This window comes from Crocuta crocuta, unplaced genomic scaffold (genome assembly GCF_008692635.1).
Source record: "Crocuta crocuta isolate KB4526 unplaced genomic scaffold, BGI_CrCroc_1.0 scaffold209, whole genome shotgun sequence".
Classification (NCBI taxonomy): Eukaryota; Metazoa; Chordata; class Mammalia; order Carnivora; family Hyaenidae; genus Crocuta; species Crocuta crocuta.
The window spans coordinates 1,445,289-1,459,920 of NW_027551566.1; the positions used below are offsets into that span (position 1 = coordinate 1,445,289).

General features: G+C 36.6%; 1 protein-coding gene across 1 annotated transcript in view; it reads right to left on the reverse strand.

The window, feature by feature from the left end:
• The window catches only part of KIZ (kizuna centrosomal protein), a 126,102-nt gene that overhangs the window by 81,956 nt on the left and 29,514 nt on the right, over positions 1–14,632 (reverse strand). The window contains 2 exon segments of the mRNA XM_077750154.1: positions 1–296; positions 678–1,323. The exon segment at positions 1–296 is cut by the window's left edge and continues 24 nt beyond it. Coding sequence (XP_077606280.1) covers positions 1–296; positions 678–1,323 — 942 coding nt within the window.

The window sequence follows — 14,632 nt, forward strand, 5'->3', positions numbered from 1 at the left end:
TGGTTTCCTTTTTGAATCAGGAGAGCTTAGGGTTTGCAAAATACAATTATGGTTTTCGGTGGATAGGACATCTCGTTCTTGCTGAATGTGGATTAATTTTAAGTCCTCTATTCCATCTTCTCCTTCCATCGTGTCACTTGGATTTGGCTGTGGTTCTGGACTCTTGAAAATCAGATCGTCTTCACTTACAGAAACTGTGAGATCACTGCTGCTGCTGCTCAAAATCTCCTCCTCTTGCTCTTCGTGCATGTTTCTGAAGGGTTTCTGTGACTCTGGGTCTCTGGGAGGAAGATGATCTGTAAGAGGCAATATGAACAGACTACTGATCACCAACTTCAGGGAGAAGCAAGGTTAACACATTCTGCCTCACAGGCAGATAAATTACTCAGTTTAAAACATGTAGAAACAATCCACAACTAATTATAGTATGCAAAAAATCATTATAAATATCTTTAAAACTATCAGAGGGGGTTTTAAAATCAGCGAATTAGCTTGTAAATATATTTCCACGTGTGTATTCAAAAACTCATGAGAATGGAATTTTTTGGCCAAGTCACTGGTTTTCTTTTTGACACAGATAAAATTAAAGAGTTTATTTTGTTCTTACATAACCGCCACCACCCCCAAAACCTAAGCACCAACAAAAATCAGCAAACAATGTCAGCCTCTCACCCCACCTGAGAAACCTTCCCAAGCAGAATCCTTCTCTTGAGAACACTTATTTACAGATGCACAGTATTCTGAGACTGATAGCAGAGAGACTGGCGGTCTGGCTCTTTCTTCCTTGACTTCAATACGTTCCTGTGTCAGTATTTCTCCCTCTGATCCCTCTGATCTGCTGGAACTGTCACACTGTAAATCAGTGGTTCTGTTCTCTGGACTTAATCTTTCCTGTAACGGGGAATGGAGTTCAGCAGACTTTTTGCCTTCAGATAAACTACTCTCGCCGTGACGCGTGTTGCTTCCTATCTGCAAGCAATGAGTTTGTTCCTCCTCAGACAATGCTCTGGCTGTGACTGGCGTTTTCTCACCAATCTGAAGAGATGTCTTTCCATCTATTTTGTCAGACTTATTTAAGCACTGTGTGTCACTATTAGTTTGTACTACATAGCTGTCTGTCACATTACCGCTCTGGGCTGTCTGTTGGTGTGAATGTGGGTCAGGAATTGAAAAGTTCTTTGTGGGCTGGGAAGATTTCTGCTCTGTACTGAAACCTCCAATGCTTGAGACGGCTGACATTTGGCGGCCCATAAAGATTGTTGCCGGTTGATACAATCCTCTTGACATGGCTGTCCCCGAGTTAGTTCCTGCCTGCCTTGCGACCTGCGACACCGAGAGAGAGGTGAGTTAAACATTCTGTGTCGGAACGATTAGGTTGTTTACATCATTCTCAGAAATGAAATGAGGAAAATGAAGCATGGCTACTGAAATCAACACCGACCACATTTTATAAAACCCACAGCTTCCACAAAATAAGTCAGAAAAATGGTACAGTCCATACTATTTACTTTGAATCACAATTTTGGATCCCCCAAACAAACACTGTCCAGCAACTATGGAATCTACATTTTCAAAAAGAGATACACACATTGTATAACTATGTGAGAGTACTTTATGCCACTGAATTGTACATTTAAACATGGCTAAAATGGCAAATTTTGTTATATATATTAGCACAATTTTTTAAAAAGCTGTGAGTTCTAAACACTTTTCACAGAGAGGCTTGGATTTAACAGAACTAGGGAGGTACTAGACACACACACACACACACACACACACACACACACAAAGAGGGAGGGTAGGCGAGATGATAAGGACTCTAGGAGGTTGCAAAACTCTTTCTAATATTATGGGTAATGTAAAAAAAAAACTTCCACTAATCATATACAGGATTGCAGTAAAATATACTCCATTTATGCAAAAATAATCCTGATTGCCAGTCAAACTGCAAATAACAAGTTTTTCCTTAACATCTTCAAGTAATTTTATTTGTGTGTTTGTTTGTTTGTTTATTTTTATTTGGGGGGGAGAGAGTGAGGGAGAATGTTAAACAGGCTTTACACTGAGTGTGGAGCCCAACGTGGGGCTCAGTTCTAGGATCATGACCTGAGCTCAAACCAAGAGTTGGACACTCAACTGACTGAGCCATCCAGGTACCCCTCAAGTAATTTTAAAGACATATAAAGCAATTTAAATTTACTGTCATGTCTACGGGAAGAATGAGAATTGTCTCTTCCTTAAAAAAAGAGGAGGCTGGTTGGAGCAACAGAAGCACTGGTTCAGTAGCCTGATCAAGGACACACAGTGGGAAGTAGAACTGGAAGTAACAAAAATGGAGCCTTGAGGAAGTTACATGCTTTTCTTCCAAAGGGACCAAAGCATCTCCACGAACCTAACAACATTTAGTTCACAGAGCCTTACAGAATAGACGGGGAGATATATTTGAATCTCTCTTCTGCAGAATGGAAAATCTGAGGCCCAAATTTTAAAAGAGAAAATGTCACATACACAGGTGAAACAATCCAGTTTTGCTTCTCTTCAAATATACAACACCTCCCTGAAAGCATAAAACTTCTAGAACAAAACATAAGTGGTAACCTCTTTGATATGAACCTTAGCAACAGTTTTCTAGATATGTCTGCCTCCTCAGGCAAGAGAAACAAAAGCAAAAATGAACTATTGGGACTATCCCAAAATAAGCTTTTGCACAGTGAGAAAATCATCAATAAAACTCAAAGGCAACCTACTGAATGGGTAAAGATATTTGCAAATGATATATCTGATAAAGGGTTAATATTCAAACTATATAAAGAACTTCTACAACTCAACACCAAAAAATAATCTGATTGAAAATGGGCAGAGGACCTAAATAGACATTTTTCCAAAGAAGACAGACAGACAGTCAAGCCACAGGAAAAGATGCTCAGCATCACTCACCATCAGGGAAATGCAAATCAAAACCACAATGAGATATTATCTCACATCTGTCAGAATGGTTAGAATCAAAAAGGCAAGAAATAACAAGTTTTGGCAAGGATGTGGAGAAAAAGGAATGCTTTACTGCACTGTTGGTGGGAATGTGAATTGGTATAGCCACTGTGGAAAACAGTATATTAGTTCCTCAAAAAATTAAAAATAGAAATACTATATGATCCAGTAATTCCACTACTGGGCATTTACCCAAAGAAAATGAAAACACTAATTCAAAAAAGATATATGCACTTCTATATTTATTGCAGCATTATTTACAATATCCAAGACATGGAAGCAACCTAAGTATCTAGGAACAGATAAATGGAGGAAGATGTAGTGTACACACACACACACACACACACACACACACAGAGGAATATTACCCGGCCATAAAAAAATACCTTGCCATTTTCACCAACATTGATAGACCCTAGAGGACATTATGCTAAGTGAAATAAGTCAGACAGAGAAAGACAAATACCATATGATTTACTTATACGTGGAATATAAAAAACAAATGAACAAACAAGCAAATTTTTGTTAAAAAAAAAAAGGCAGAAACAGGGGCACCTGGGTGGCTCCATCAGTTAAGTGTCCAACTTTAAAAAAAAATTTTTTTTTCAATGTTTATTTTTGAGAGAAAGAGACAGAGCATGAGTGAGAAAGAGGCAGAGACAGAGGGAGACACAGAATCCAAAGCAGGCTCCAGGCTCTGAGCTGTCAGCACAGAGCCTGACGCAAGCAAGGCTCAAACTTATGAGCTGTGAGATCATGACCTGAGCTGAAGTCAGATACTTAACCAACTGAGACATTCAGTGGTGTCCAACTCTTGATTTTGGGTCAGGCCATGATCTCAGGGTCGTGAAATCGAGCCTCACGTCGGGCTCAGTGTGGAGCTTAAGATTCTCTCTTCCTCTTTCTGCCCCTCCTCCCCACTTGCTTTCTTTCTGTTAAAAAAAAAAAAAAAGGCACAAACAGACTCATAAATACAGAAAAGAAACTGACAGGGGGCACATGGGTGACTCAGTCGACTAAATGCCCAACTTCAGCTCAGGTCATGATCTCACAGTTCGTGAGTCTGAGCCCCACATTAGGTTCTGTGCTAACAGTTCAGTGCCTGGAGCCTCCTTTGGATTCTGTGTCTCCCTCTCTCTCTGCCCCTCCTCCATTCACGCTCTGTCTCTCTCTCTCTCTCTCAAAAATAAACATTAAAAAAAGAAAGAAAGAAAACAAACTGATGGTTGCCAGGTAAAGAAGGGTAGAGGGATGGGCAGGCTTCCAGTTATAGAATGGATAAGTTATGGTGCTGAAAGGTACAGCATAAGGAATACAATCAATGCTATTGTAATAGCATTGTACGGTGTCAGATGGTAGTTATACTTGTGATGAGCATTGCATAATATATATAGTTGTTGAATCACTATGTTGTATACCTGAAACTAATTGATGTAACATTGTGTGTCAACTATACTTCAATTAAAAAAAAAGGGAAAAAAGTGAAATAAATAGCACTAACAAGGGTAACCACATTGGTAAACATAAAAGAGAGCATATATTTTTGTAACTCTTATATGATTTAAAACAGAATTGCATCAAGCAATGATTCCAAATATATGTTGATGAGCAGCATAAGATATAAAGACATAGTTTGTATTATAATTACATCACAAAGGAGCAGGAAAGGAATCGAACTGTACAGGAACAAAGTTTTGGCATGCTCTTAAAATCAAGTTGGTATTAGTCTGAACTAGATAATTATAAGCTAAGATATTAATTATAACACCAGGAAACACTGACTAACAGAAATGATACGGAATCAAAATGACACTCTAAGAAATATATATTTAATGCAAAAGAAGGCAGTATGAAGTTTTAAGGAACAAAAAGATATATGGAAAAGAAACTACAAAATGGCAGAATAAAATCCTACCTTTTTAGTAATGACATTAAATTTAAATGGATTAAATACCACAATTAAAGTCAGAGATTGGTAGAAAAGATTTTTAAAAATCCATGATCCAACTATATGCTACTAAAGTGACTCATTTTAGATTCAAAGACACAAACAGGTTGAAAGAACAGGAAAGGAAATAGTATATAAACAGAATCTCACGGAAAAAATATACTATGCACACAGTAATCAAAAGAAAGCTGAAGTGGCTATACTAATATCACTTGAAATTGACTTTAAGACACAAAATTGATACTAGAGACAAATGTTTCATTTCATAATATTGAAATGGTCCATTTGTGGATAAGATATAACAATTAAAAAATATATACACACACATATGTATATACATCAACAAATTCCTAAAGTACATGAAACAAAAACTGAGAGAATACACAATTCAATAATGATGGTTGCTATCATCCCACATTCAATAATACTCCACATTCCACAATAGGCAAAAACAGACAGAAGGTCTAAGGAAATAGAAGACTTGAACAACTATAAACCAACTAGACCTAACAGACATATAAAGAAGACTCTACCTACCAATTGCACAATCCATATTCTCAAGTGCACATGGAACATTCTGTGAGACAGACCCATATTTTTGGCAATAAATCAAGTTTCAATACATTTAAAGGGTTTGACAGTATGTTCTAAATGACAATGGAATGAAATTATAACTCAATAAAAGAAGGAAATTTGTAAATTCACAAATATGTGGAAATTATAAAACCCACTCTAAATAACTAATGGGTCAAAGAAGAAATTACAAGGCAAATTAGAAAATAGTTTGAGATAAATGAAAAGCAAAATACAACATACTAAAACCTACAAGAAGCAGTACTTAGAGGGAAATTCATAGCTGTAAAAGCCTATATTAAAAAAGAAGAACTCAAATCAATAGCCTAACCTTCCATGTTAAGAAATTGAAGGAAAACTTCCGGACTCATTTTACAAAGCCAGTATCATTTTGATACCCAAGGCAGACAGAGACCCAGCAAAAAAAGAGAACTACAGGCCAATATCCTTGATGAATACAGATGCAAAAAACCTCAACAAGATACTTGCAAATCTAATCCAACAGCACATAAAAAGAATTATCCACCAAGATCAAGTGGGATTCATTCCTGGATTACAGGGCTGGTTCAATATTTGCAATCAATCAATGTGATACATCACATCAACAAAAGAAAAGATAAAAACCATATGATCCTGTTGATATATATGCAGAAAAAACACTTGACAAAATACAGCATCCTTTCTTAGTAAAGGCCCTCGAGAAAGTCGGGATAGAAGGAACTTACTTAAAGATCATAAAAGCCATCTATGAGAAGCCTCAGGTAATATTATCCTCAATGGGGAAAAACTGAGAGCTTTCCCCCTGAGATCAGGAACATGACAGGGATGTCCATTCTCACCACTGCTGTTTAACATAGTGCTGGAAGTCCTGGCATCAGCAGACAACAAAAGGAAATAAAAGGCATCAGAACTGGCAGAGAAGAAGTTGAACTTTCACTTTTCACAGACAACATGATACTCTACATCGAAAACCCGACAGACTCCACCAGAAGCCTACTAGAACTGATCCATGAATTCAGCAATGTTGCAGGATACAAAATCAACGTACAGAAANAATTCAGAGCTGGACCCACAAATGTACAGCCAACTAATCTTTGACAAAGCAGGGAAGAGCATCCAATGGAAAAAAAGACAGCCTCTTTAACAGATGGTGCTAGGAAAACTGAACAGCAACATACAGAAGAATGAAAGTAGACCATTTTCTCACACCATACACGAAAATAAACTCAAAATGGATAAAGGACCTGAATGTGCAACAGGAAACCATCAAAACCCTAGAGGAGAAAGCAGGAAACAACCTCCTTGACCTCAACTGCAGNTAGTGTACATGGGGAGGGCACTTGTGGGGATGAGCACTGGGTGTTATATGTAAAACAACTTGACAATAAACTATTTAAGGAAAAAAAAAAGAAATCTAAAAAGAAGAGCCAATTAAATCCAAAGTAAGCAGAAGGAAGGAAATAATAAGGAATAGAGCAGAAGTTAATGAATTAGAGAAGAGAAAAGCAGTAGTAACAAGCAGCAGAACCAAAGGTTATTTTTTGTAAAGATCAACATATTGACATACCTCTAGCTAGCCTAAGAAAAAAAAGAAGACTTAAGTTATCAAAATCAGAAATGAAAGTGAGAACCTTGTTACTAACTTTATGGATATAAAAAGGATTATAAGGGAATACTATGACTAACAAATTAGCCAACCTAGATAAATTGGAGAAATTCTTAGCTTTGGGTTAAGTATTTTGACTACTAATTCAATTTCTTAACTAGTTACAAGTCTATTCAGATTTTCTATTTCTTCTTGAGTCAGTTTTAGTAGTGTGTGCCTTTCTGAAGCTAAGTCCAGGACCACAAGGCTTCAGTGATTTACCATATATTTAAAGAGTTAACACCAATCCTTCCTTGTTTTAACTTGAAGTTAACACAAAGAGAAGGAAGAAAACCTTCTCAACACATTCTATAAATCCAGTCCCTAACACCAGACAAAGATGTCTCAAAAAAGGAAAAGTACAAACAAATATTTCTTATGAATATAGATGTAAAAACTCCCAACAAAATACTAGAGAACTGAATTCAGCAATAAATAAAAGGAATTATACTCCACGACTAAGTAGGATTTATGCCAAGAATACAAAGTTAGTCAACATATGAAAATCAAGTAATGTAATAGAATAAAGGGGTAGAAAACTCCCAAAAGATTATCTCCATAGACATAGGAAAAAGCATTTAACAAAATCCAATACATGTTCATAATAAAGAATACCAAACAATCTTGGAATAAGAGGGAATTCCCTCAACCCAATGAAGTGTATCTCTGAAAAACACCCAACAACATAGTCAATGGTGAAAGACTGAAAGTTTTTTCCCTAAGATCGGGGTTAACACAAGAATATCTGCTCTTATGACTTCTATTTAACATAGCATGCAGATTCTAGCCAGAACTGTATGGTAAGAAAACAACAACAACAACAACAAAAAACGACTGGGTGGCTCAGTCGTTTGAGTGTCCAACTCTTGGTTTCAGATCAAGTCATGACCCCAGGTTGTGGGATAGAGCTCTATGTTGGACTCTGTGCTGAGCATGGAACCTGCTTAAGATTCTCTCTCTCTCACTCTCCTTCTGCCCCTCCCCTCCTCAAATTAAAAAAATGAAAAGAAAAACCTAAGGAATCACAAGAAATGATTAGAGGTAATGAGTTCAGCAAGGTTATAGGATACAAGATTGATATACAAATAGAAATAATGTATTCCTATACATTAGCAATAAACAATCTGAAACTGAAATCAGAAAACAATTCTTTCCACAATAGCATAAAAACACGAAAGAATAAATTTAACAAAGAAGCACAAGACTTGTATACTGAACACTATAAAACACTGATGAAAGAAATTAAAGAAGGCCTAAATAAATGGAAAGACATTCTGTTTTCAAGGAACATAAGGCTTAATGTTGTTAAGATGACCAAATCTTACTCCCAAATTGATCTACATATTCAATGCAATCTCTATAAAAATCTTGGCAGGCATTCTTGCAGAAATTGGCAAGGTGACACTAAAATTCATATGGAAATACAAAGAACCAAGAATAACCAAAGCAGTATTCCAAAAAAGAGCAAACATGGAGACTTAATATTACCCACTTTCAACTACTACAAAACTAGGATATTGTAGACTGCACTGGCCTAAGGATACACATATAGATCGGTGGAACAGAATTGAGAGTCCAGAAATATCCGTGCATCTACAGCCAACTGACTTGTTTAAAGATATTTTTAAAGAGTAGTTTTAGATTCAAGGCCACAAGGGGCTGGAATTGGTTATTTCCCTTTCTCCACACTGAAGTCTAGAGCCTTCTGGGTTGGTATTTCCCTTCTCTCAGGTCAGTTAGGCTCTGGTCAGTTTCTCCTGAGGGCAGATCTTGTTAAGAACAGAATGCTTTCCTATATTTCAAAATGATTACTTTTTTTCTGCCCATGACTGAATTACAGGGGGATTTTCCTCTGATATTCACTATGCAGATCTGGTAAAGCTCCCTGGAATTAACACACAAACAGTGGTGTTGGGGGACTATGACTAGGTCTCTCTGGAGTTTTTATCTCTCAGACCTGTTCATGCCCAGCCTCCAGCAATTGTCAATTACAGCTTGGGTTTCTCTATCCTGGCACGAGTTATTGTAGTGGTTTCAGCTCTACTCTAAGAAGCTGTGATTCTCTGTATTCCGTTGGTCTCTCCTATTTTAGAGGCAGCAGATTGCTCTGTAACCCTACTTCTCTGAGAGATCTAAGAGTTGTTGATTTTTTGGTTTATTCAGCTTTTTACTTGTTAAGATAGTGTGGTGACTTCCAAGCTTCTTTTTCTTTTTTAAATGTTTATTTATTTTTGAGACACATTGAGAGAGAGCTTGAGGTAGGGAGGAGCAGAGAGAGAGGGAGACACAGAATTGGAAGCAGGCTACAGGCTCTGAGCTGTCAACACAGAGCCCATCGCGGGGCTTGAACCCACGAACTGTAAGATCATGACCTGAGCTGAAGTCAGGCGCTTAACCGAATGAGCCACCCAGGTGCGCCTCAAGCTTCTTATATGTTGGGTCAGAAACCAGGCTACAAAGTAAGTTCAGCAACTGAATATTATCCTATTCTATAAATGTGCCATAATTTAACTGGTCTCATTTTGATGGACCTTGGTTTATTTCCCACCATCTACCATTCCAAACCATGCTACGATGATTATCCTTGAGTGTATGTCTCTCTGCATATATGCAAGTACATTAACAATACAGCTTCCTATAACTGAAATTTCTGGTTCAAGAATAGACTTACAGGATATTGCCATTTTGCCATCCAAAGAAGCCACTATGTCATTATTAAGAATATTCCATTGTACCAAAGGTTTAAATAGAAAATTTATAGTAATCAACATTCTGATTCATCTGATATAAATATTATTTATGACTTCTATTCCTTTTGTAATTGAAAAGCTAATATAAGACCAAAGACAAATTTAAAACAGGCAAAATCACCTATTACCATTATCCTAATCTAACAACTACTTTCATTTTTCCTGTTCTCAAAAAAAAAAGCTTTTTAAATACATGGCTTCAAGTGACAGGCTCCTGTGTAGAACTTAAAGCTGGCCATATGCTGAGGTCAGCTAGTGAAAAACGGAAGCAAATCAATGATCAGACTTGTGGGTTTGGGAGGCCTTTCATTTTTCACTTTCAAGACCCATTTAGAGAGTGTTCATGAACTACTACCAGAGTAATTACTAACCCAGCACAGGGAGTACACACCTCCCTTTTCAGTGGTCCGTTAAAGACCAAAACATAAAGCAAAGGAGCAGGCATGTCTCAGAGAGAAGAAAGCCATCTGGGGAGGGCCAAAGGAAGTGTTCTCAATTACCTCTTTCAATCAGTAATTCTCAAAGCCCTTTTACTTACTAAGAGAACAAAAACTCCAAATCCATTCCCACTGAACAAAGAACCCCAAGAACTGAGAAATGAAGAGAAACAGCAATATAGTAACGTATACAATCAACAAAAGTAGCATGTAATGATTTAACTTATAGTAAATGCTTCTAAAACCACAGTAAATGAAAAACAGCAACAACAGCAATTCAAGGCAGTGCTGTTAATGAAGAGTATTTCCTAAAAGCGGGAGAGATTACATATCTCTATGACAGCAAATGGTTATAAACTGCCAATTTTGCCAAGCATTCCAGACTTTTTAGAATATGGAACTGTGAGTTCTCAACAAACTCTACTAATATAGTAATATACTACTTACTAATATACTAATCAATGAGAACATTACATTTAATTTTTTAAATTTCGTAATATTTTTTAAATGTTTATTCATTTATTTTGAGAGAGAGAGAGAGAGAGAGAGAGAGAGAGAGAGAACATGAGTGGGGGAGGGGCAGAGAGAGCAGAAGAGAGAGAATCCCAACCAGGCTCCCTGCATTCAGCACATAGCCTGATGTGAGGCTCAATCTCACCAATCGTGAGATCATGCCCTGAGCGGAGATCAAGACTTGGACACTTAACCAAATGAGCCACCCAGGCGTCTCAGAACATTACATTTTAATGGCCTACGGTAAACCAGGAGTTATGGAAAGGTGGCCCTTACTTATGCATAAAATCAAACTCTACGGACTGGTGCATTTGTTGGCATATAGGACCATAAGAAACAACTTGCATTTGAGGATTTGTTGAGACCCAATAGGAAGTTTTTCCTGCTATATTTCTAGTTGTTTTTTTGGGGGGAGAAGGGTTAAGTTTTTGGTATGATGTCAACCTTATAGAAAAGTTGGAAGAATCATAAGAAAAACTCCCCGAATATCTTTTGTTTAGATTAATCAATTATTTACATTTTGCTCCATTTGTGTTATCATTCTCTTTCTTTCTACATATATGTGTATGTTTATACACACACACACACACACACACACACACACACACACAATTTTTTACCAAACCATTTGAGGGTAAATTGGAGATGTCTGGCTCCTCTCTCCCAAACATCTCAGTGTATATTTCCTAAGCACAGGGACATTCTCTTTCATGAGTAGAGTGAGTGCAATGATTAAAATCAGGAAATTCAACATTGATAAAATGCTATTTTCTATTCCACAGTTATTCTATTCAAACTTTTCACTTGGCCAAATAATGTCCTTTATATAGCTACCTTTTTCTCAGTTTCAGGATCCAATCTAGAGCCATGTCTCTTTGAATCTCTTTTAACCTGGAACAGCCCCTCAATCTTTGTCATTCTTTTAAGAATTTAGGCTGTCTACTTTGGACACTGTCTCCCAATGTATGTTTGACTGATGTTTCCTCATGATTATGTCCAGGCTATGCATTTTTGGCAGAAAGATCACAGAAGTATGTTTATGGTTTTTCAGTAACAGGAATAATACTCTGATAAAGCAAGTTTATTGGGATGGAAATTAACCTCCAATCCTTCCACTATGAAGCAGAATAATTAGAAATATTCTCTTAAAATTTTGACTTCTTAAAAAAACAAAAAATTAAAAAAACAAGAGGGACAATAATATAATGTTAACTTTATACCTATTACATTAAATTTTAGAAATTAAAATTAAAACATCCAATCCTGGATTGGGTCCTGGAACAGAAAAAGGACATTGAGGGAAAATCTGATGAAATACAAATAAAGTCTGGAGTTTAGTTAACAGTAATGTATCTAAGTTGTTTTTTTAGATTTGACAAATATGGCATTGTAATGTAGGATGTTGACCATTGTGGGAACTGAGTGAGGGATCCAAGGAAGTTATATAGTCTCTGCAACTTTTCTGCGAATCTAAAATTATTCTAGAATAAAAAGTTTACTTAAAAAAATAACCCCTGGGAAGTGGGGTGTTGGGGATAGGTGTAAGGGTACAAACTTGCAGTGAGTACTAAGTCCTAGAGCTCTAATGCCCAGTACAGTGAATATAGACAATATTGTATTACAATCATCAAACTTACTAAGAGACTAGAACTCAATTATCCTGGCCACTGAAAAGAAATGGTAATTATGTAATGTGATAGAGGTGCTAATTATCACAAAATGATAATCATATTAAAATATATAAATGTAACAAATTAACCTATTATACACCTTAAATTTATACAGTATTATATGTCAAGTATATTTCAATTAAAAAAATAACAATGATTTTGAAAATCCCCAGTAGTGATGAAGGTTAGATGAAATAGGAGCTCCTGTTTGTATTGTTGGTAGTGAAATAAACAGGCAGAATCCTCTGAAAGCAAACAGGAGAGAATCCAGCATTAAGAGTCCTAGGCATCTTTATTGTCTTTGATTCTATAATTTTACAGGGAAACACCTTAAGGAAACAAGCCTCACAGGAAAATAAAAGGCTATGGGACAAATAAGTTCATTTGCAGCATTATTTACACTCATGAAAGGTTAGAAGCAAACCACATATAATAGGGCAAGATTATGAAGTCACAAAAATGAGGCAAATGAAGACTATGCCATAACAAGAAAAATGTTTAGATATGACAAAAGAAAAATAAAACCCAAATTATATATTCAGTACACTTATACCTATGTAAAGATAAATCAATAGAGGAAAAAGAAATTAACCAAAATTTATTTATATAGGATTATGCCAGGAAAATGAACATTGCTCTGCTCATCTTTTCCTTTTTCCAATTTCACAAACTTAATAAAAAACATTTTATTGAGATATAGTTCACATACCCTAAAATTCATCCTTTTAAAGTATACAATTCAGAGGCTTCAATATATTCACAGTTGTGTAGCCATCACCAAAACAATTTCAGGACATCGCATCACCCCAAAAAGAAACCCTGTGCCCTTTAGCAATCACTCCCCATCCTCCCTGATCAGCCCTCAGCCCTAGGCAACCACTTATCTGCTGCACCATTTTATATTCTTACCAGCAATTACTTAAACTTTTATTAACAACAACAACAAAAATGTACAAGAGACCTGCACAAATGAACTGCTGCTTGTTGTAAGGCAACGCTACATCTGAACTGGCTAAACATTTGCAAAGTAAAACAGCGGCTCCAGTAAAATACAAGCTGGGCTTCTGCAGGTTGGCAGCTTTCCCGTTTACTGAGATCGGGCAGTGAGACAGGTGCCTCTCTTCTTTTTTAAAACAGTCTGTCATTTTGTTTGCTTAGCAACAGGAAATAGGGTGGTCTTTAATCTTAAAATTCTGACACTGTTATGTGTCTCAAACAGTTTGTGAGCCTGGGAAGCTGAAGAGAGAATGTTGTGTTTCACATTCTTGTTGACACAACAATAATATTAGGAATCGAACAGTGTTTGAACGAGAAATGTTATTGCCAAAAGAAGGGGTATGTATCGGTATTTAAGGATCTGAAATAATGATCAATGTTTCTACACCTTCCTATTACTTTCTGTACCTCAGTGCTTGAGGTAAACCTCTAATCCAGGATTTTGGTTCAGTTCTTCCTTTTCTTGACACAGTTCTCTGTCTGTAGTTTCTTTAAACATTTTAGGAGCTGGGGAAAGTGACTGCAAAGCAAATGAATATGACTAAAAATATTTTTGAGTGAACAGAAGGTAACTTTTTTTTAATGTTTATTTTTGAGACACACACACACACACACACAGTATGAGCGGAGGAGGGAGACAGAGACATAGACACAGAATCCCAAGCAGGCTCCAGGTTCTGAACTTCGAGCTCTGAGTTCTGAACTGGTAGCAATGAGCCCAGCTAGAACCCATGAATAGTGAGATCATGATATGACCTAAAGTCGGATGTTTAATGGACTGAGCCACCCAGGGCCCCCAGAAGGTAACTTTTAAAACCAGGACTACATCTTTACTAGGGAAAATGGGAGAGGATATACTAGGGAGAGACCAAGTTTACAACTATTATAATGATGACTTAGTTAATAATTACTAACTATGGCTGTCAAAGCAGGTAGATCTTAATCATTACTATACTTTGAAAAATACATTTGTTAAACTTCACATTTTGCAAAAAAATGTTCAAAAAATCTAAATTTTTTTCTTACTATATTATTATTTCTTTCACTGATGAGGGAATTGAAAAGTATCAAGTTGAATGCAGGCTGGAAATGAAGCTGTCAGACCAAATTTC